A 24,510-nucleotide genomic window follows, 5' to 3' on the forward strand; every position below is an offset into this window, starting at 1 on the left:
TCCCACTTCCTAGCATCCCCCATTATCAAGTCCCCCTGTCTTTCTGGTTTCTTCTTCATGGTTCAAATAAGTATTTGTAAAAACTTTAAGATTCCTCCCTAGCTGTACTGCAAGCTTCACGAAGGCAGGTATTACCTACGCTCTATTCATCAATTTATCTTCGACCCTATCACCCTGTGTGCTTCCCAGAAGATTGTCTATAAATGACAGCCGACTGAATGAATGAATCCCTACATCTTGTGGAGCTTGAGTTTCCCGTTAGCTACGTCGCTACAGAGCCATTTAAACGAATTTCTGTGTCAGGGGAACGCAAAACTGCACAACAACAGTTCTTTTCTTTAAAACAAGAGCAAGAAAAAAATCCCCCCCTAAATAATCCGCTGGCAAGGCAGGCACTGCGCGTGCGCAATGTGTCCCTTCCGCAACGCTCGAAGGCCCGGTCGCCAGCGAACTACCTCTGCGCATGCTCAGTGTCGGGCTCCACCGCCAGAAGGCGGGCTCCAAAAAAAAAAAAAAGGAAATGGCCACTGCGCCTGCGTCGCTCCCTCTCGGGCTCCGGCTGGCTGCGCAGGCGCACAGGTACCATTTTGACCGTAAACATCCTGCCGATTTGAACCGAGTATTGGGCGGCAGGAAGAGCCGCGGCGTAACGGCCGCCATCTTGTTTGTTTGAGTGAATTGGAAAGGAGGCGGCGGCTGTGGCGGCTGCAGGAGCGGCTCCCAAGCTACACCTTACAAGGGCTCCCCCCTTTCCCCGCCCCCTCCCCCGACCCTTTTCCCCTCCCCAGGCCACCCAGCCCGCCTAATTCCCGGCGGAGAACCAGGTAAGCTGCTCGGCCGCCCCTTCCAGCCCTGCTCCCCCCACCCGCCCGGCCGTCTAGCCTGCGGGGAGCGGGACCCCGCCGGGGCGCGAGGCGGGAGAGCGCGGGGAAAGGCGGGGACCCCCCCGCGCCCGGGCGTGGGGACCCGACGGCCGCCCCCGGGGCGCCCGAGCGCCGGCGCCGCCCGCGCAGGCCCCTGCGCCCCGGGCCCGCCCTCGGCAGTGACCCGCGCCGCCCGCGCCTGTGGGGGCGCAAATGCCGCTCGGCCGGGCCGGGGGCGCGGGGGGGCCCGCGCCGCGGAGGGAGGCGGGGGCTTGAACGAGCGCGCCCCGGGCGCCGGCCGCCGCCTCCCGGGCGAAAATGGCTGTCTGGGAAGACGCGGGATGCGCGGCGGGAGGCGGCGGCGGGCCGGGCGCCCGCGGAGCCGGCGCGCGAGGAAGGAGGCGCCGCGGGGGGGGCCGCCGCGCGGGGTCGGGGCGCGCGGGCCGGCCTGGGCGGGCGCGGCGGGGCCGGAGGGCGGCGGCCGGCCCCTGGCCAGGGACTTGCTGCTGCACCCGCCGCCCCCCTCCACCCCCCCACATGCCCTTTATAAAGAGAAAAATTTGCATTGGAAATAATAAATATTGGGCACACCATGGAAAGCGAGACCCAGGCGAGGTGGTTCTGGGTCTTTGGAATTAGCAGAATTGGATCCCCGCCGCGGGCTGGTCTAAGGATGAGGGATCGCGCGTGGTGGAGACGTCTCGGGAGGGGTGTGTGTGTGTCTCGCCCAGGCTGGGGTGATTTTCCTCCCTGAGAGAGGCTTTGCGAGGCTTTGCGAGGCACAACCACTGGCCAGTGGTTGTGCCTCCCAGGCTTAGCGGACTTGTTCAGATTTGAAAAAAGGCAACGCTGGAGGGTTGGTTTGGCCACCCTGTGATTTGTTCGGTTGGCTTCTAGGTTCCAAAACGCACCTGGGTTTTTCATGGTTTCTGGGGAAGGCTGCTGTTATCAGCTTGTCTGTGCAAGAGAAAGTTAATGTTTGCCTTCATACTGTTTAGAATGATCATTGATTTCCAGGGGGAGAAATTTTTGTTAAAATGAATGTAAATGTCAGTGAACCAGGTGTGTTTGCAGAGTTTTGGAGAAGGGCAGAAGCTTTCCTGTGTTGGAGGGTTTATTGAATTTCTGTGTTTTTCATGTTGGCGGCAACTGATCTTTTAAAAATACATTGACGAGGACGTGCTGCGCTATGTCCTGTGATTACACTTGAAAGAGTTTGTGGATGATTGGAGTTGACCACAGTGCATAACTGAGGAACTTGGTGCTTTTTTATACACAAGTCACGAGTTACAGTGGTATAGAATAATCTTTTTCCTTTTTTAATGGCTATGAAGGCAATTTGTAGTATATTATGGAAGTTTTTTTCTTCGAGTGGTTTCTTTAAAGTATTAAAGTTGAACATTTCTTTCCTGATTGAATTCCTGCTTATTGGAACACAAAAATTCTTAAAACTTTACCTTGTGTAATTTGGTACGCAAGGGAAATTTCTAATTCTTAAGGAATAGATTGTGTATTTTTGTTTAAACGTATCAGAAATGTTAGGCATGATGATCATGCTGACTGGTATGTGCTCTGCTGTGAGATTTTTTTTCAATGTTGCCTGCACCTTCCAGAAGTACTATTAGGTAAGTGTTGGTTGTGCTAGTCTTCGTAATTTTCATGATCCCGTTTAGTGATTATTAACCCCATTGCATGGAGGAGAAAACTAAGAATCAAATGTGAAGGTACTCAACATTACAAAAAACTGAATATGGAGGGAGCTGAATTTGAACCGAGGCCTGCCTGGCTGTAATGTTAGTAACAAAAAGGGCACTCCAGTGGTCAGGGTGGAATAACTTTTCAGACTCTACCCACACCACCCAGAGACAGTTGTGTTTATAAATTAGGTACTGATGTTTTCCAAGCTTACTGAATTGTTGATTTTCAACTTTCCAGGTATTATAGTTATGTAAATTGAACTGCACAGAGATGCTTAAACAGCTTACTTTGCTATATAGTTAGTTAATAGTACAGCAGGATTGTGTCTTGACTCCCACTGTGTAAGTTTTTACTGTGAATAGATGATGTGTGCCCAAAGGTTAAAAAAAACTCAAATAGTACAAAAGGATAGGCCTCACTTTCCTTGAAGACCCATTTTTCCAAAGGTAACTACCAATGTAATTGGTTTTATTTGCACTCCACAGATATTTTATATAAACTTATGCAAGTGCATGTAAATGGAGTCCTCATTTTGTATTGCATATGAGTTACATATATAAAAAGATTGCATGGAACTAACTTTGTGACTGTATAAATTTAAGTCACTTACTAGCAACCAGATAGGTTATTTCTAATGTTTTGTTACTAAAAACTATGCTGGCAAGGTAACAGTGCATAGTTAGAATGTGGGCTCTGAAGTTAAAGTTCTACTTGCATCAAGTACTAGTGACTTGGGGTGTGAAGCTTCCCTCTACCTTTTTGTTTCCTTGTCTGTAAAATGGGCCAATAATTAGTGCATAGTACTGTTAGGAGGATTGGCACATAAAATACTTAAAGCCTTTTTTTTTTTCCTTTAGCTACTGCTCATTAATATATATGTCCATGTATGTCTTTGTCATTACTGAAAGTGTTATTTCTGGTTACAGAGTATGTGTGTTTTAAATTTTCATAAAAAATTGCCAGATTGCCCTTAAAAGTTGTTATACCAATCAATACAACCATAGCCTGCCCTGCTTTCTAACACATGAGTGAAATACTGGTAATGACTAGCTTCATTGTAGATACATGAACTAAATTTGACTTTGATTTTTTTTTTTAAAGCTCTAAAAGAAATTGCCTCTTTTCCATCCTAAATGTCCTAAAATATCAATCTGCCATTTCATATCAAGATTAAATACTTTTTAAGGATCAATTGAAAAAATTGCTGCTCCGAGAAAATTAAAAAATCATGAAATTGCACACTGGGACCAAGTGCAGGCTTACTGCTAAGATCTTTTTGTAAAGAATTAGCAGAATTAAGAATCTACAAAACCTAGAGATTAATCAACCTTTTTAAAAAGACTGGTTAAAGTTTGGCATTACTAAGGGGGAAAGTAGTTTAAAAAAAAACAATAATTAACTTACTCCTTTTTTAGATAGAAACCAATAGTTGATTCACCATTGCATCTCAGGCTTCCTTTAGTTATTAGGGTGATTTCCTCTTGCTAATTGTTTCCCAGATTAATTTTAGCACCACTCTGCTTTGGTTACCCTCCATCCCATGCCAGGAAAGCATCTATTTAGGAATTTCTGCCTCACATAGCTGGGATATTTTAGGCATGGTGCTCCTGACTAGCAACTGAAGTACTGGCCATGAGCTACTGACACCTGTTGAGAAGTGCCAGTGTTTTAATTTATAAGATCTCAAGGATTTTTTACATACATCAGCTTTGAGATCATTTGGTGTTTCCCATCCCCTTTATTAAGTGTGTATTAAATAGCTGTCATGTGGCCGACAGTATTCCATGAACTAAATATAAAGGATTTTTTTTTTTTTTAATTTGGAATACAGCTGTCTTTATGGTGAAACTTGAGACTTGTATATGACGATGGCTGTATTTGTAAGAACACGCTGCCATACTGGATTTTTTTTTTTTTTAAGATTTATTTTTATTTATACAAGCACTGGGTACATTCAGAAGCGCAGGAGGGTGAGAGAATTCACCAGAGCGAGAGCGGGGAGCAGAACAGGCAGAAGGACCGAAGTACACTGCTGAGGGGAGCAGCGGGCGGCAGGAGAGGTCTGAGCCCCATGTGGGACCCTCCTCCGGTGGCCGGGGAGCAGCTTGGGATCAAACTGGCGCTGCAGAGGCTGTGGGCAGCTTTGCAACCCAGCGCTCAACCACTGCGCCACCAGGGAGGCCCCATACTGGATTTTTGTAAAATCATGCCTTTAAAATACTAAGTTGCATCTAAAATATACTTAAGGGGGTGTTATTTGATGATTAAACCATCGAGTTTCACCTGAATTTTTCCTAGTTTAATGTTCTTAGTTCTTTTCTTAATTCCAAATTTAAAATCTTTCACAATATTAGGCATTTGATGAAATCTGTTGTATTTTTTCCTTATGAAAAATTTTTCCTAGTGTGAATTTATGATACCCTGGGAGCCTCTGGCTCAGAATGAGAATTTAGTGCCCCTTGCCATTAAATGAAGGGAAATGGAGATGAAGCAAACATGACTGAATTACCCATCCACCACCACCTCACTCTCCAGAACATTTTGACAAGTATGAAGCTGCTAACCTGTGATATTTTCAATGCGTGCTTTCTGTACATTACTGGAAAGAATGGGCAGTTTTTAATTGAAGGTGTGATAACCAAAGTTCTCATGCTAAAATATATGATCTCTTTGTGAAAACATAAAAGACTAATTTATTCTAGATTTTTTTTAAATAATAATTCAAAAGAAACTTTACAATTCCCTTGGCAGTATATGAGAAATGTGTCTTTTTCTGTGTCCTTACCAGTACTTGGTGTTCAGCTTCCTTTCCTGTTCTTATTTACCATCTTTGTAACTTCTTATATGAGATTTCTCTTCATTTCTTTTGCCCCATTTCTATTAGGATTTTTGTTGTTGACTTTTGAGAGCTCTTTATGTATTCCAGATCCATGTCCTTATTAGATACATAGCTTACGTATATATTTTCCCGTCTCTCTCGTCTGTATTTTCTTGGTAGACTCTTCCATAGAGCAAAAGTTCTTAATTTGATGGTCAGTTTATCAGGTTCTTTCCAAGTTTTGTAGTTTGGCAATTAATTTTGTGATTTATTTTTTAGTTAATTTTTCTATAATGGGATACTTGGTCAAGGTTCTTGTTTGTTTAGTATTTTTCCCCAATGGATGACAGCCTGTCACTGGAACCTTTTGTTAAAAAAAAAAACAAAAACAAAACTGTCCTTCCTCCCTTGGATTGCTTTTGCATCTTTGTAAGAAATCATTTCTGACTTCTTTGTGTGTGGATCTATTTCTGGGTTACTAGGCTGTTCCGTTGAACTGTGTCTTCTTTCCACACAGTGTTGACTGTTGTAGCTAAGACTAAGTCTTGAAATGGGGTAGACAGATTCTTCCCACTTTATTCTTATTTTCCAAAACAATTTTAGCTATTTTAGTTCCTTTGTCTACCTATACACATTTTAGGAAAATCTCTGTTACTATAAAAATATATCACTAGGATTTTTTATATATATATATCATTCTTACATTATTTTTCATTTTTGCACAGTGTATGCATTTTCATTTTGGTTATATTCCCTGTACAGTGCCCACCCCCCACCCCCTTATTTTGACCCTAATTCCTCCTCTCTTCCCTCCCCCCTTTCGGTGTGTCTCTGGTTCATGGTTGCTTGTTGATTTTGATTTTTTCTTTATTATAGTTAGTCTTTTTCCTGGTCCCTTATTTAAGTTTTCTAAATTCCTGCTATGAGTGAGATCATCCATTATTTTTCTTTTTCTTTCTGGCTTATTTCGCTGAGCATGATCCTTTCCAGCTCCATCCATGTTGCTGCAAATTGCATGAGTTTATCTTTTTTGATTGCGAAGTAATATTCCATGGTGTATATGTACCTCATCTTCTTGATCCAGTCATCTATTTTGGGGCATTTGGAGTGTTTCCACAGCTTAGCTATTGTAAACAGTGCTGCTATAAACAAAGGGGTGTAGGTGCCCTTTGGAATTGATGTTTCTGTGTCCTTTGGGTAAATACCTAGGAGTGGAATTGCTGGATCATATGGAAGCTCCATCTTTAGCAGGTTGAGGAATCTCCACACAGCTTTCCATAGTGGTTGTACCATTTTTGCACTCCCACCAGCAATGCAGGAGAGTTCCTTTTTCTCCACATCCTCACCAACATTTGTTGTTGCTAGTTTTTTTAATATGTGCCATTCTCACTGGTGTAAGATGGTATCTCATTGTAATTTTGATTTGCATTTCCCTGATTACAAGAGATGTTGAACATTTTTTCATATGCATGTTGGCCGCTTGCATTTCCTTTTTGGAGAAGTTCTTCTGTCCATTTTTTGACTGGATTATTTAGTTTGTTTTTGTTGAGTCTCTTCAGCTGTTTGTAGATTTTTGTGATCAGTCCTTTATCATTAGTGTTGTGTGCAAAAACTTTCTCCCAGTCAGTGGGGTGTCTCTTTGTTTTGGTTACTGTCTCTTTTGCTGTACAGAAGCTCTTTAATTTGATGTAGTCCCAGCTGTTTATCTTTGCCTTCACTGTCACTGCTTTGGGTGATGTGTCTGTAAAGATGTTTTTGAGGTGCATGTCATGTAGTGTTTCGCCTATAGAAAATATTTTACTAGGATTTTGATAGTTGTGTTAAAGTTTCTTTAAAACCATACATTTATCATGCTACCCAGGAATCACATTTTTAGATATTTATCCCAGAGAAATGAAATCATATGTTCACCATATATTTATACCAGCTTTATTTGAAATAGCAAAAACTGGAAGCAGCCATATGTCCTTAAATAGGGGTATGGCTAAGCAAATTGTGGTTTATCCATCCCATGGAATACTTCCTCATCAGTGAAGAGAAGCATGCCCTTGATCCAACAGCAGCTTGATGGTTCTCACCAGCATTGTTCTGAGACTGAAAAGGCATTCCACAAAGTCACCTACTGTGTGAATTATATATTATCAGATGACAGAAGTGGAGATGAACAGATTTGTGTTTGCCTGAGTTTTGGTACAATAGGTACAAGAGATGGGTATGACAGAGGGATGGGGTGGTGGTCTGTGAGTGCCTTGGTGGTGGGAGCACCGGGATAACCAGAACTGACCAGAGTGGGGAGAGCCTGTGCTTCATAAAGTGGTATAAAACATAAGTGGTGATAACAATGTCAATATCCTGGTTTTGATACCATGTCATACTTACTGGGAGAAATTAGGTAAAGGATATGTGTTACTTCCGAATCATTTTTTGGGACTCCCGTGAATTTAATTTCAAGGAGAAAGGTTTGTTTTTTTAATTTTTAGTGTTTTTCACATGTTATGGGCATGCTTGAGTTACTTCGGTAAAAGTGTGATTTTATATCTTATCCAAGCATGAACATTCAGAGGGGGAGAATTATTCAGCAGGTTTTTATATATACATTACGTACACACATTTTATATATACATTATGTGTGACATACGTACATTATATAATGCATGTTATAAGCCAGGGTTTTCAAACTACCTTTTCGTTTTGTTATATATTAATACATGCTGAAAGAAAAATGTGAATAGCATTTGTATAGTCTAAAACTATTCTAGTTATAAATTTCATATCATCACTGTATTGAATTTAATATTTAAATTGCAGATAATTGTTTTTCAGTTCCTGAGTTAAAAAAATTATATGTATAATACTTTACCTTTTAAAGCATCAGCATTTCTGAACTACTCAACTATAGAATAGGGGCCGCTCACCTACTTATCTGTGCTTGGTGGTAATTGAAATACTTGGCACACTGCTTATTACAGAGGTAGCTAAAAATTTCAGTTTTTAATGAAATTCTTAAATGGAAATTTCCACCTTGATTAATACCTGCCTGAATGTTTTTATTCTTGGACATTCTGTTTTCCCATGTATATTCTTTTGCCCAGTAAGCAAACTGTTCCCACAGTCAGTGATCAGAATGGGAATAGAATTAACACTTGCTAGAACTTCAAAGAGAATAAAAGCTTTTTAGTGATACTTTTACTTTAAAAAAAAAAAAAACCTACCCTTTTATTTTATTTGACTCCTTTGTCCCTTTTCTCTTAAACAATGGTTTATTAAAATCCATTCTAGACTTCACTCAAACCTTTCATAGTTCTCATATCAAAAGAAATAGGAAACTTTTCATATGTGTCTTTATAAATATTTCAGTTCTCAAAAGGTATTTACATTTTTTTTTTCCCTTCCCAGGTTTCCTCCTGTTTCATAGTCAACCAGAACAATGTTCTACGCACATTTTGTCCTCAGTAAAAGAGGGCCTCTGGCCAAAATTTGGCTAGCTGCTCATTGGGATAAGAAGCTGACCAAAGCCCATGTGTTTGAGTGTAATTTAGAGAGCAGCGTGGAGAGTATCATCTCACCAAAGGTATGTTTGATGATGTCTTTTTTGCTTTGGCGATTGTTTGTTGATATGTGGCATTGAACTCTATAACAGCCTTCTGGGTGGGTGTCTCTTCTTACTGGAGACAAAGAAAATCCATAGGTTATCCAGAATTTCAGTTTGATAGTGTCTTCCCTTTAAAATTTTTAAGTACAGAGATACTTAGACTTACTTGTTTTAATGACAGATAAGCATGAAGTCATGCAGAACCCAAATATTTTGTATTTGCTTTCTGGATGTTTATATATGTACATGTATGTGTAGGTGTTCCTAATTTAAGAAATAACAAAATAGCCAAAGGTTTCAAGGACCAAATGTATTACCTATCTACTAAGTAATACCCATACTACTTACTCAATCACAGCTTCTCAGGCCTATTTGTTGTTTCTTGAAGATACTAAGTTTTTTCCCATCTTAGATTTTTTATTTGCTATATTCCTCCCCTAAATACTGAATTACTGTTTTCGCTAGAATGATGGGAAATCCTGAAAATCCTTACCCTTATCTGCCTTGTGACTGCTCTGTTCCTAGAAGAACTTTTGTTGACATCCTCTGAAACTGTTCTGCAGCAATTATTTCCACCCTTGAATTTCACAAGTGGTATAACTTGAAGTAATGTGAGGTTTTTATGTTGCCAAGAAAGGGTCTTTAAAACACACAGACACAATTACATCTGCTAACATCATTAACATTTCATTGAAGAACTGACATGTCTTCAAAAATAAATGAAAGACTTATCTCAAGGACATCCTTGAATATAATTTTTTAATCTATATTACATTTGTGTTTTCAGCGTCCTTTCCTGGACCTTCAATTTATACATATGCATACACACGCAAATTGTCCTGTTGTGAAAATGTTTCAAATCACAACTGTCTGGACCAGCATTGGGAGCCACTCTTTAGAGTCGGCATTTTGAACATTGTTGACATAATATGTTAAGAGTGAGTTCTCATGCATTGTTACTTGAATTAAAAAAATACAAAGATGGTCTCCCTGGTGGTGCAAGGGGTTAAGACACAGCACTATGAAGCTATTTGCAGCCATTGTAGCACACATTTGATCCCCGGGCTGACTCGCCCATTGCTCCCCTCAGCAGTGTATTTCAGTCAGTCTGCCTGTGCTGTTTCCCACTCTGTCTCTGGTGAATCCTCTCACACACACACCCCCCACCTCTGGCCTGTACCCCAGTTCTTGTATGCATAAGTAAATCTTTTAAAAAAATACAAAGAAGAGATTACTCAACCTGACAGAAAAAGAATGGCTCTTTATTGCTGAAAGAGCAATGGAATTACAAAGGAGTAAAGTTGGGATCTAGTGGAGACTTGTTCATAAAGTATGTTTCAGGTGAGAGCAATGTAAGCGGGTATTTGAAAATTATAAAGTTACTGTATATATGGAATTTTGGTTGGTTTTAGAGTTATAGCTAGTGAATTTACTGATACTAAGAACATTTCCATCACATTTTTTAGGAAATACTAATTTGAAAGCTTTACTAAAATGGAAATTTTAATGGTGGCCCTATATAGCCGCATATTCTCTTATCCACAGAACTTACAGACATCAAAAAATGAAAACAGATGACTGAAATTTAAGTGAGATTATTTGAGTATTCATAAATTCATTATAGAAATATTTATGTATATGATTGTGGGGGATTGCCTAGGTAATCCTGGAGTGTTCCAATATATGGCAATATATACTGCATTACCTTTATGACATTCCAAAAAACTCGGAATTTCAAAACACATTTGGCCCCTGGGCTTTGAGATAAAGGATTATAAACATATAATTTGTTGTTTTGGTTGTACATGATTTATTTTTACCAATCTCTTCAGATATTTTTCCTAACCTTTTCTGGCTTTTTGAATTTTAGTTCCTCTGGTTCTATACAATGTAACCATTATGCAACTATGAACAGACTTTTCCTTAACACAGTCTCATTAGAAAATGGTATGATGAATTTTTTCTGTACACACTAAGAAAAGTTACTAATATTTCTGATATGAATTAACAGTTTTCTCTGAGGAGATTATACCAGTTTGCACTGTTGGTGTAGCACTACTTTTTATAGGTAAACTTACTGAGAATAGGAAGAGGAGAAATTGAGCTCATTTCATGAAATTGACAGGTGTGGCTAACCTTTACCATCATAAGCAAATATTGAGGGAGTTTTGGCTTAAAAGAATAATGAATAACAAATGTTTTCATAGCGTATGCAGGTACTTTGTACCCCTGTAGGGACACCACTCAAGAGTACCAGTGTGATACGTGAACGTGTGTACCAGCAGTCACAAAGCAAGGCTTACAGTTCAGGAACAATATAAAAGACTGTAGGGTATGTGTTAGAGAGACAGAGTAACTTTGAAAACCGTTCCTAAGTTAGTTTTTACTTGATTTTTTTCATTTGTTGTTGTCGTAGATTGTGAAGGTATTTCCACAGGGATATGTTGGTTTAGTAGTTTGAAACAAGCATGAGACTTGTGACTCGATTTCAATGTCTTCTCTCCCCTTTCTTTTCCCTCCCCGCCCTTTTTTTTTTTTTTTTTTTTGGTGGGGGTGGGGAGGGCTTCTTTACTCTTTCTGGCTTGGAATCACCACTGACGGACACCTTCTGCAGAGCTTTCCCTGAAAACATGGCCCATGTTCTTTATTGTCCTACATTCTTAATATGAGCTGGTTCAATAGCAGAAATACCATAGTTCTTTTTTCCTTCTTCCTCCTCTCTCAGGTGAAAATGCAGTCAATATTAATCTTAAATTTTCTGTGATCCTATTTTAAAAATAGATTCTTTATTAGGAGCAATGTTTTAATTAGGTATTAACTATCAGGGAAATTTTGATTTTATGTTCTCTTTTTTCCCTTAAAAAAAAATGTCCTTAATAAAGTCAGAGGTGTTTGGAATCATTCTGTTTCAATTGAGTGTTAATTCTCTCATCTTTTCTCAACTATTTTATCCCATCCCATATACTATCCCACATAAGCATTCATCAAGGACTATCTTGAAAAAACAAGCTGAGGGATGTATATATTTTCTAGTGAAAAAAGATGAGTGTTAGTATGCTTTCCTGTCCGATAATAAACACAGTGGAAAGTGCTTTAAAAATAAAGAAATTAACAGTCATATTACGCAACTAGAACTTTGGATTGGTTCGGCAGTTCAGTGTTGTCATTCAAGAAACTTATATCATTCAATTATTTGTCATTGGTTGAATGAAATTACATGCCCATCCAAGATAGGCATCAGTAGAGGGAAATGAAACAACCAGACTTCAAGGCTGGGAACATTTACTTCCAAACAAATAAGAGTTTGAACAAGAAGCACTGACTGTTGATGTGCTAATAACAATAGTCTGTGAAATGTCTTGATAACTGTTTATAGCTATCTTCACGTTTATGTCAATCATGAATACTACTAGTCCAACCCTTGGGGATACTCAGAGAACTTACAAGTAAAAGTTGGGGAAAATACAAGATATTACAAGGCACCTTCAAATGAAAAAAATATACAAACTGCACAAAATACAGGATTATGATTATCTCTAAAACTAGAAATTAGCTCAATACATTAGATTGATATTAATGTTTTTTTCACAGGTGAAGATGGCACTCAGAACATCAGGACATCTCTTACTGGGAGTGGTTCGAATCTATCACAGAAAAGCCAAATATCTCCTTGCAGACTGTAATGAAGCGTTCATTAAGATAAAGATGGCTTTTCGGCCAGGTATTATTGACTTTTTTTCTCTTTTTTAACTTTGAAGTTTCTTATTTTTTTGTGGGAAACTGCTAGATGGATATTCTAGATCAACATATTTTGCCTTAATTGTAATACAAGGAATCCTTTGAAAATAGGGCTGGGGAGGTGATTGTTGAAGGGAGGAAACCATTTTACTCCTATCGTGTTATGAAAATCATCCCTTTTCTTTGGAGCTCCGTTTTGTTTTTTTTTTTTAACCCTGTCTTCCAGTACAATTTAATAGAACTGAATCATTAGAGGTTGAAATCTTAAACTAGCTGTAAGGTGTTGTGTTTTTTGGTATATTTTTTAATATGGCTCAGGTACGAAAATCTTAGGGTTTTTTTTCCTAAATAATTTTAGTATAGTCTTAAACTTACTTTTAATTTGAGACTTTTCATTAAATGTTCTTTGTGGTTTTTTGTTTTGTTTTAGGTAATGATTCTAAAAATGGGCTCTAGCAACCAAACTTCCATCTGCATAGTTACTAGGATATTTATTGGAATTCATTTCTGTAACTTTTTTTTTTTTTTTAAGATTTATTTATTTGTATACAAGAACTGGGGTATAGGTCAGAGGCGCGGAAGGGTGAGAGGATTCACCAGAGACAGAGCGGGGAGCAGAACAGATAGGCAGACCGAAATACACTGCTGAGGGAAGCAGCAGGCGAGACAGGAGAGGTCTGCCGCGCCATATGGGTATCTGCCTGGCTGGCCAGGAATCGAACCACACTGCAGAGGCTTCGGACAGCTTCACAGTGCTGCGCTCAAACTGCTGCGCCACTGGGGAGGCCCCATTTCTATAACTTTCATAATGAATAAAATTTTGTTAAAATAAATAAATTTTGTTATGATAGAAGAGATGCCTTATAGTTTCTACTATAAAGTTATGTTCTAATACTTCAATTTATTTTAATGTAAGAGCAGTGTTGTGAGTTTTTTTTTTTTTTTTTTTTTTTTTTTTGAGCTGGACAGTTTTGGAATAGGCTAAGATACCTCAGTGATTTCTAACATGTGACTACTAAGTACATTTTTGTTTAGATTATATGCTTTTAATTTTGTCTTTTAAAGCAATGCATATTATAGACAGCTTGAAAAAATACAGAGAAAATTAAAGTCATGTAATTTTGCCTTCCTTAAAACAGCAACTCTTTACATTTGGAGCCATTCTTTTGCTTCCTTCATAAGTTTCATGCTTATTTAGAAGACTTACATCCGTTTAAACCCTTAATCAGTTTAGCGCATAATTAGTGCTTTGACTTTTTTTTTGAAATAAAACAAGTGGTATGGCTTATGATTATAGAAAAATAAAAAATGTTTGTTTCAGTGTACTTTTATTATCAACTTTTCTAGAACATAAACTTGGTAAATTATACTACCTACACTTTGTTTTGAGCCCTAAATAATGTGTGGAGTGGCTGTACACGACTTTCAAACATAAACCTTTTTTTTTCCCAGGTGTTGTTGACTTGCCGGAGGAAAATCGAGAAGCTGCTTACAATGCTATTACTTTACCAGAAGAATTTCATGACTTTGATCAGCCACTGCCTGACTTAGAGTATGTCTCTCTCTCTCTTTTTTTAACTTGTTGACATAACATACCAGTAGTATGGCCTCACAAATAGTTTTGACATTGAGTTCACATGTAATTAAAATGCTTATATTTTCATTTAGGATAGTGTATAAATATGAAATGTATAACCTAAAAGTTTTTTCTCCGAGAAAGTCATATAGAAGATGTCAACAGCTAAAATAGCAGAATTCCCATGTGCATAGACCAAAGTTTGTAAATCACTGCTTTATAATTTTTATTTGGAGTTAAATATTAAAGTTACTTTGGTTATCTTTTTGACCAAGCTATGCTTAGCCACAACTTATGTTCATTTTTTAAAAATAAATGTATGAGATAAAAATTTCTGTTAAGAGCAGGAAAGAGATATTGTTAAATTTAAAAAGAGAAAGCTGTATTGAAATGACCATTAGAGCAGAATGTGGTGGTATGTTTTTGCTCATCTTTGGTCCTTCAGATCTAGCTGACAATTGATAACCGAGAAATGCTCTATACCAAGCTCCATTTATTTTCCGGCAGATTTCTCCAGTTTTTTAAATTATCTGTGACTCCCAATTAGCATCCCACCCTACCCCACCCCCGCACTGCTTATACTTCTTAAATTTTTATGGAAATACTTACCTAAAAAGTAGATTAATATTATGAGAGCCCCATGTACTGATCATCTGTGATCATCTGGTTTCTTTATCAATATATTGCCAGTTTTATTTCATCTGTATTTCCCCTAATTCAACCCTTCACCGTTCCACCTCTCTGGATTATTTATACAGTAACATACCTTATTTCATCTGTAAATACTTCAGTATACATCTCTTTAGAGATAACGATTTTAAAAACATCCCTAATAACGCAACATCTTTTTTTTTTTTTTTTTTTTTTTAAGATTTATTTATGTATGTATGTATGCATGCATGCATGCATGCACGCACTGGGTACAGTCAGAGGCGGGGGAGGGTGGGAGAATTCACCAGAGCCAGAGCGGAGAGTAAAACAGAGTGAGGAAGTACACTGCTGAGGGGAGCAGTGGGCGGCAGGAGAGGTCTAGCGCGCCATGTGGGACCTTTGCCCAGCGGCCAGGTATCGAACCGGCGCTGCAGAGGCTGCGGGCAGCTTTTGCAACCCAGCACTCAACCGCTGCGCCACCGGGGAGGCCCAACACAACATCTTTTTAAAAATAACAGTAATTCCTTAAAATAATATGCAGTCAGGATTCACATGTCCCAAGTTGACAAATAAAGACACTCCTTGCCCTTGTTTGAGTTGGGGTCTATGCATAAGTTATAGGTTGCATGTGGTTGATACATCTCATAATTCTCAAGAATGTGTCAATATTAAAGCTCTTCATCCCTCTTACATTTTTCCTTACTGTTTATTTGTTCAAACTGGTGATTGATTTCGAGTATTTACTTTCTGAATTTGGCCAATGACATTCCAGGTTGGTGTCTAACATTATCTTTTTTTAAAATTTATTTTAAACAATATGAGAGTTTATTATTTTTGGAATAAACAGGCTCAGAAAAACCAGGTAACTTCAGTGTTGACAGCCTATAAATTAGAGCATCCTAATGAAAATCCATGCCAATTAACTTTGAAATCATTTTTCAGATTCTTGGATTATATCAATTTGTGTTAAATATTAAGGTTCTTAAACCTTGATAGCTTATATCTATGTCTATCTCTTATAGAGACACTGGGAGGAAGGGATTCTTTTTTATTTATTTATTTATACAAGCACTGGGTAGAGTCAGAAACGCGGGAGGGTGAGAGAATTCACCAGAGCCAGAGGGGAGAGCAGAGCAGGCAGACTGACAAAGTACACTGCTGGGGGGAGCAGCGGGCAGCAGGAGAGGTCTGCATGCCATGTGGGACCCTTGCCTGGCGGCCGGGGATTGAACTGGCGCTGCAGAGGCTGCGGGCAGGTTCGCGACCCAGCACTCAACCGCTGCGCCACCAGGGAGACTGGGATTCTTTATAAATACATTGCAATGAGACTTGAGATTAAAATGTATTTGAAATTCTTTTAAAGTGATATCGACGTGGCCCAGCAGTTCAGCCTGAACCAGAGTAGAGTGGAAGAGATAACCATGAGAGAAGAAGTTGGGAACATCAGTATCTTACAAGAAAATGATTTTGGTAAGACAAATGAGTCACTATTTACCAGATTACGATTATGTTGTGGCACTGTTGGCATTTTGAAAAAGAAAAAATAGGCATAATTAACATTAATAAAGACAGAAAAACGTAAAATTTCATCTAAAGTATTTTCATCAAAAAAGAACTTGTCTTCTGACCAGTATATTGAGTATCATTTCCATTCATGTGCTAATCTTAAGAATTCATTCTTTGCCTACTACTGCTCATCCAGAGATTGAACGATCCGTTAATGTGTGTGAAAAGTCCCAACACTGAAGACCACAGATTAAAAGTTCCAGCTTTGTCAACTATAAATAAATCATTTAGCTTTCTTTTTTAACTTTCTGTTGTGTCGTCTGTAACTTTTCTACTAATGACTGACCAAAATTTGTTCAGGTGACTTTGGAATGGATGATCGTGAAATAATGAGAGAAGGCAGCGCTTTTGAGGATGACGACATGTTAGTAAGCACCAGTGCGTCTAACCTCCTGTTAGAGCCTGAACAGAGCACCAGCAATTTGAATGAGAAAATTAACCATTTGGAGTATGAGGACCAGTATAAGGATGACAATTTCGGAGAAGGAAATGATGGTGGTATATTAGGTAGGTCACAGCGTGGTAGATATCTGGACATGATGTCTTTATTGGGGTGTTTCAAAGCAGTGACTACATCTGTGTCTTGAGTATCTCTAGCTTAGAGGCGTGGATTGTGATCAGCTTTCTGTGAAATCATAGCCTTCATGTTGTCATGCTGCCTGATTTTGTTTAAAAGTGCTTGTCTCAGAGTTTAAAATTTTACTAGTTCTGTAAATTTGTTCTATTTTTGTTTGCTGTCTATGCTAAATAAATGCGCTAAATAGACATGAACCAGAAAATAAGATAGGAAAGGAAAATTTTCATGTTGTTTTACACTGTGTTACCTCGGAGAGGAAGAGATGCGGCTTTAAACCATGTAACAGTGTTTTATTTTCACGTGATGGGCTATTCTTTTATCACTCCTTTCTCAGACCATAACTGAACTCCATTTCCTGTTTCAGATGACAAGCTCATCAGCAACAACGACGGGGGCATCTTCGATGACCCGCCCGCTTTATCGGAGGCGGGGGTCATGCTGCCGGAGCAGCCAGCGCACGACGACTTGGATGAGGATGACAACGTCTCCAGTGAGCGGGGGCATTTGGGGGCAAGCTGGGTTGGCTCCAGGGCTAGGGTCTTGAACCTGCTTGTGAGTGATGGCTGGTCTGATTCTCTTTGGGCAAGTAGATTTTAACTCTGGAGCGACATCCTTATAACTAAAAAAAGTGTTCAAGATTTCCTGGTACAATTTGGGTTTCTTTGCGTTTCTAAGAAGGGTTTTCTGTGTCACACTTTGCGCGTATATTAAATCACCAACACTGTTTTGACAGTGGGTGGGCCTGACAGCCCGGACTCTGTGGATCCTGTTGAGCCGATGCCAACCATGACTGATCAAACAACACTTGTTCCAAATGAGGAAGAAGCCTTCGCTTTGGAGCCCATTGATATCACAGGTGAGCAAACACACTTTTTGACTTAACAGAACTTACAAGGCTCTAGTTCTGGATCTCATCCACAGATCCATGCTGTGATTTAGGTGAGCAAGCTGCTGTCATGGTCCTTTATCACAGATACATCTTTTATATCTATATATCATAATTCAGGCATCTAATGGGCTATCTCTGCAAGTTGCTATGAAATACAGAAGTATAGAACAGACTCTTATTTTTTAAGATTTATTTGTGCATACAAGAACTGGGGCACAGGCCAGAGGTGAAGGGGTGAGAGGATTCACCAGAGACAGAGTGGGGAACACAACAGGCAGATCTACTGAAATACACTGCTGAGGGCAGCAATGGGCGAGACAGGAGAGGTCTTCTGCGCCATGTGGGTGTCTCCCTGGCCAGTGGGGATTGAACTCGGGCTGCAGAGGCTGCGGAAGACCCACAGTGCTGTGCTTAATCCCTTGTGCCACCAGGGAGGCCTGAGAACAGACTTCTTAGTAAATACGTATTTTTGTATTTTGGGGATCCCAAAATGCTAGTAGGTCACATAACAATTAGAAAATAATGCAGGACGTCTCACAGTAAATTTCAAGACTAACCAGTAATTTTGCAGAGTTCTAGATTCTGTGCTACTGGGCTAAAATCTAGGAAAACTGAAAAATGCAATATTTTTAAAACTGGAAATATCGGACATCTAAAATTAGTATTTCTTTCTAGAGTGCTTACTAAGAAACCAAAGTAAAACATTTAATTGGGGGAGTGCTGAGTAAAAGGCGATGTAATTCAGATATGAAACTTTAAATTTTTAGGTGGTTTATAGGCACAGGGGCTAAAATACTTGAAGTCTGATGCTATGTTTTGAATTACACTGTAAGTAGAAGAGTTTCCTAATTATAATCAGATCACAAAAAATTGTTGAAAAGTGAACTTCCGGTTTATAAAGGGTGCTTGCTATGTACCTGACTTGTAAAAATGTAACCAGTCATTACTCTTGCAGAACTTAAATACCAATTAGGGTATTATGTTTATGACATGTATTGCAGAAAACAACAGCTAGGTAAGGGGCATATACTAGTATTTAAAATGGGAGAGAGGCTTTGCTGTGTTGTTAAAAGGCATGTCCTTATGAGGCTTAATTTCTCTGGAAAAAAGCAAGGGCTACAGTGAGCCAAGTGTGGTAGAAGTATGCTGGCCTCTCGGGGAAAATGACATGATCTTCTTTATCTAGTTAAGGAAACAAAAGCCAAGAGGAAGAGGAAGCTAATTGTTGACAGTGTCAAAGAGTTGGATAGCAAGACAATTAGAGCTCAACTTAGTGATTACTCTGATATTGTTACTACTTTGGATCTGGCACCACCTACCAAGAAATTGATGATGTGGAAGGAGACAGGGGGAGTGGAAAAACTCTTCTCTTTACCTGCTCAGCCTTTGTGGAATAACAGACTACTGAAGGTAATATATACTTGTAAAAGTTGTAATTTTTGTATACATTTCGATCATTACAAAATAATTGTAGACCTTTATTGGATCCTTTTATGTCAAGTATCTTTATATGGTACATCTTTTTTTACTTCTTTAAATCATAGTGTATTGAACATCATCTGTCTGCAGATTTTGTATCACCACAAAGATGCAGAGTGATTCTTTTCCTATATTAAAAAAGCCACTGATGTTTTTAATAATAGTTCTCAACCTCCCGTTTTGAACTATTAACTCTGTTTCCCTAGTATGTATTGTCCTTCAAATCTGCACTCTTCAGATGTTGCTTTCTGGCTAAAACATGGGTGATTCTTTCCCACAATAGAGAGTTTTGGTTTCATGGGAATTTTTTTCACTAACAGGCCCTCCACAACTTTAGGTTCCAAGGCATGTGATGAGTGAAGTGGTGGTGTTAGGCTATTTTTCCATGTAAAGTAACAACATGCTCGAGACATTGGTGTTTACTAAAATATTTCAAAGCACTAAAACTGTTATAAAACTGCTGTTTATCAGAAGTATGATTATATATATAACTCTCTGACCCTGGAATTTTTCCCAAGATAGTGATTCAAAATCTAGAAAAAGCCACTTGAGTGAAGTTGTTTACCGTTTAAGAAAGAAAAGGTTTAAAAAAAAAAAACAAAGTTACGAAAAGTGTTAAGTGTAAAATACATGTGTTTTCACTCAAATAATTAAAAAGAAATCTATTGATATGATTACCATTTAACTAAAGGCACACTCCATAAAGGTATTTGATACTCATACACTTAATCTAACTGAAGTAATACGAAGATAAACTGCATAAATTTAAAACCTTATTGTTGTGTCCAAGTTATGAGACAGTGGATGAAAATACTTCATTTTATTTTCAACTTTCCTAAAATCCTGAGGTTACAATTTTGAAGACCTGAGGAACAAATATGATAAAATGGAGAATTCATATGTGTACCCTGATTACAACTTTATTAAAATATACTTATGGGAAATAGCAATGTTTGTGGTAGGTTTTCAGTTAGTGTGTTTTTTTATAACTGAGATTTTCTTTAAAAAAATTTTTTTTAGCTCTTTACACGCTGTCTTACACCACTAGTACCTGAAGACCTTAGGAAAAGGAGGAAAGGAGGAGAGGCTGATAACTTGGATGAATTCCTCAAAGAATTCGAAAACCCAGAGGTTCCCAGAGAGGACCAGCAACAGCAGCATCAGCAGCGTGATGTTATCGGTCTGTTCTATTGGAATATCCCCGATGAAGTTTAAGTGAACATTTGGCTTAAAACTTTTCTATATATTGCTAAAGTAAAATCAGAAACAAAAGAGATACTCAGAATTTTGGACAGAGAGTACATGCACTATTATATTGTCAGACTGCTTTGTTAGTTTTGAAACTTTCTTTTTTCACAATATTTAAGATTCAGAACTGCCCGAATGATGAGTCTGTTAAAGAATTGTTCTGCATTGGACTGGAGATGGGATTTGTCCTCTTTAGGCCCTTTCCCGCCATTAAATATATTGTTGCAAATTTAATAACTTGTGGAGGTAAAATTTTATTTGGCCTTTTTTAGAAAAAGTACCTGTATCTTAGAATTTTACTATTAATAGTAAATGGTTCTAAATTATTGTTGAAAGCTGTATCACCTATGTCTCCTCTTCATATGACTAATTGCAGATGAGCCCATTTTGGAAGAGCCAAGCCGCCTCCAGGAGTCTGGGATGGAGACCAGCAGAACAAACTTGGATGAGTCGGCCATGCCTCCACCTCCACCTCAGGGAGTGAAACGAAAAGCTGGACAGATTGACCCAGAGCCTGTGATCCCTGTAAGCTAATCTCTCTCTCTCAAGATGTTTGGGAGTATTTGATTGTTTTAGATCACTAATAGTAGCAAGTAGTAATCCTTGGTTTAGGCAGAAAATGGCAAGGAATGTGTCCAGAGGTAAACAGTGACAGCCAGATATGAACACACTCTGCCATAAGTGGGAAGATATTTTAGGAATTTTCCTTCTTTGTGACGCTTCTTGAAATAGAGTCCTGCTTCAGAATAGTCTAAAGTGAGTATCCTTGGCTAACATGAAGTCTTTAACTGAACCTGGTTCTGTTTTCTTAAACATTAGTCCAGGGTGAATCTGAAAATTTTAGATCAAATAAGAAAAGCAGTATATGGACCCTGTTGTAATCTGAAAGTGTTACGTGTGTCAGGAGTAAAATGTAACTAACTTCCTACTAAATACAAGAATTTTTGTGCTTGAAAATAAACTAGTAGATACCTATACATTATAGCCAAGTTGGGACAAAATGTTAATTGACCAACAGGTGGGTTAACTTCCTGCTTTGGCTATTATAAAAATTCAGTGAACATGGTGCAGATATCTTTTCAAGGTAGTGGTTTAGTTCCCTTCTGGTAAATACCCAGAAATAGAATTGCTGGATCATTCATTAGTTCTTTTTTAAGGGGTCTCCATACTGGTTTGTATGACTGCCTGATATACACACATTGCCACCAGTAGTACACAATGTTTGTTTTCTTTTCTCCACAACAATAAATGTATGGGCTTAATTGCCGGGCTCTATTCAGTTTATTCTTTCAAAAACATCTGGCAACTACTTTCAGACTACTACTAGACTCATGAAGACAGGAAAACTAAGGTAAGTGTAAGGAAAATAAGGTCTGGTTCAGGCGTCTAACCTTCAGCCTAGTAACCTTTAGCTTTTGGTTTTAAGAAAGTTTATGCCCTCTGGTGGTAGGGAGTTAACAGAAAGGCATGTTTCTGTAAGAGTTCAAGAACAGAGATAGGTAGTGAGGGGGGTTACTCTCATATCACTTTCCTGATACTTTTTCCCTTGTCATTCCTTTATATTCAGCCTTAGAAGGAAACACAGACGATGGACTCAGAAAGATTGTCTCTTTTTTCCTATTTATGCCAGAAGTGTACCAAGGCTGTCATTTAGAACCCAAAATTATGATTTTAACCTATATTGTAATAGCCTTAAGACAGTTAGATGTGGTGATAGTTGGCACTATCAGGCTTGTAAATAAGTTTTTTGCATTACCATGGAGTCACTGGGTTACTCTATTTTTTCCTAAAATGCTGCTACAGAAAGTTTTTAATTTTTTTTTACTGTTTATAGTTTTTAAGAGTCAAATACTTAAAAACCTGTAAACAAAAAAAATATAAAAAAAATTTTGTTCTAGGATAATGCAATGGATTTTTTTTGTAAACTAATGGTGTAGCTTTATAATTAAAGAACAAGATACATACTATTGCTATAATTGTGAAGAAGTATGGAAATATGGCCACAGTATTTCTTGAAAATTTCAACAAATACGTGTTTTTGTACTTGAAGCTACACTTAAAATGTGCATCTTAGATTGTTTTGTTGTTTAAGCCTCAGCAGCCAGAGCAGATGGATATGCCTCCTGTGGAGCTGCCCCCAGAAGAGCCTCCAAATATCTGTCAGTTAATTCCAGAGTTGGAGCTTCTACCAGAAAAAGAGAAAGAGAAAGAGAAGGAAAAAGAAGATGATGAGGAAGAAGAGGTAAGGACATGTAAATGAATCCTGAGGAATAAAGTTTCACTCCAGAAGAGCCAAGTTAATTGATTTTGTGTATCGTGGTATAGTGATAAAATTGTTTAAATATAAGCAAAATTTAACCAAAATCTCAGTGCTCTGGAGCAGTAAGAACCCCAGATTGTATGCTCTGCTCTTTGGTTCCCTCACGGGACCTGGGACTGCCCTTGCAGTAGATCTTGTGGTTAATGGTTAATTCTTAATACCTTTAGCTTCTGGTATACCTCTCTCTGACCTGGAAATCAGAAAACCCAAACTTTTTTTTTTAAGTTGAGGTGTTTTAGAAAAAGGTGTTCTTTTCTCTGGTCATCGAAATTATTGTGTAAAAGTTATAGTCTCTTCTTTTGTTTAAAGTATCTCCCAAATAGCATTAAAACTTTAAGTTTATAAGACTTGTATCCAATCTATAACCTTTCATTTTCATTGGCATTTGTTCATATTTGTAGTTTATAGTGAATGCTACATTGTTTTAAACCAAATTTTAGCTCCGGCTATTCCAGCCTAGGATGTGCCATTATCTGAGACATAGGAATGAATTGATATTAAAAATTGTTGTATAACTGTAGACTCCTCATTCTTTGGAACATGGCGTGTTCTTCCAGCCATAGCCTAGGACCATCTCCCCTCGGGAAGCAGCTTCTGTAGGTGTCTGGGAGTTGGGCATCTCAAGTAAAATATCTTCATGTACCCTAGCGGGTTTATTTTTTTTTAAATCGTGAATACCAGTATTACTCACCTTTGCTAGTGTGCAGGCTCTTTGGTTACTGGTCAATGATGAGGTAAGGAGTCTGCCATAATGTAAGTGATTGAGAGAAAAAAAGGTGTCGTAGTTGATTTATATACCCAGCGTAAGTTCCTTCATTTTAATGGGCCAACAACCAACATCTAAACAACTAGCAATAGTCCATAAGCTACGTTGTATTGATCATATCCTTACAAGAATAGAAGACTAATTTTTTGTAATTTAAGGAATTTTTCAGATTACATACTGGATTCTAAGTGATTTTATTTTTTCAGCAACATCAAGTACAGTTTGAGAGTGTGTGATTGAAGTAGTTTTGTCAGCATTTGTTTTTTGTGTGGGGGTCATTTTCATCCAGGATGAAGATGCTTCTGGGGGTGATCAGGATCAAGAAGAAAGAAGATGGAACAAGAGAACTCAGCAAATGCTTCATGGTCTTCAGGTAAGTCAGTCTTAAGACTTCAAGGACTTGGCATTGCTCCCTCAAAGTCACATGTCACCAAAAATGGTTAGGCCAGACAGAATCCTGGAAAGTATCCGAACACTCACCCCTGCAAAGCAGAACTGTGGTAAGGTATTATGAAACTACTTTGTGTGTCTGTGCTTCTGAATTTTTGGTTAACTTTTACACATCAGATACAGATGAATTATCTTGAGCTGCTATGAAAGCTAGACTTTTTTCCATTTTTATTATAATTTTTACATCATTATTCATTTTTTACAGTGTTTGATTTCTCCTCTCAGGTGTTATCCCCATAAAATTACCTCCATCAATACACCCATGAACCATCACCATAG

At 38.4% G+C, this 24,510-nt stretch overlaps 1 protein-coding gene across 1 annotated transcript in view; it reads left to right on the forward strand.

Moving 5' to 3' along the window:
- Positions 1–632: 632 nt before the first annotated feature.
- RAD21 (RAD21 cohesin complex component) overlaps positions 633–24,510 on the forward strand; it is a 29,049-nt gene continuing 5,171 nt past the window's right edge. The window contains exons 1-13 of the mRNA XM_037502485.2: positions 633–824; positions 8,776–8,950; positions 12,563–12,692; positions 14,162–14,261; positions 16,300–16,406; positions 16,803–17,009; positions 17,444–17,569; positions 17,813–17,935; positions 19,155–19,378; positions 20,468–20,627; positions 21,072–21,220; positions 22,788–22,937; positions 24,071–24,154. Of these exons, the coding sequence (XP_037358382.1) occupies positions 8,807–8,950; positions 12,563–12,692; positions 14,162–14,261; positions 16,300–16,406; positions 16,803–17,009; positions 17,444–17,569; positions 17,813–17,935; positions 19,155–19,378; positions 20,468–20,627; positions 21,072–21,220; positions 22,788–22,937; positions 24,071–24,154 (1,704 nt within the window). The 5' untranslated portion in view covers positions 633–824; positions 8,776–8,806. The remainder of the gene's footprint in view (positions 825–8,775; positions 8,951–12,562; positions 12,693–14,161; positions 14,262–16,299; positions 16,407–16,802; positions 17,010–17,443; positions 17,570–17,812; positions 17,936–19,154; positions 19,379–20,467; positions 20,628–21,071; positions 21,221–22,787; positions 22,938–24,070; positions 24,155–24,510) is intronic.

The sequence above is a fragment of the Talpa occidentalis genome, unplaced genomic scaffold (genome assembly GCF_014898055.3).
Source record: "Talpa occidentalis isolate TD23 unplaced genomic scaffold, MPIMG_talOcc4v2.1, whole genome shotgun sequence".
Lineage (NCBI taxonomy): Eukaryota > Metazoa > Chordata > Mammalia > Eulipotyphla > Talpidae > Talpa > Talpa occidentalis.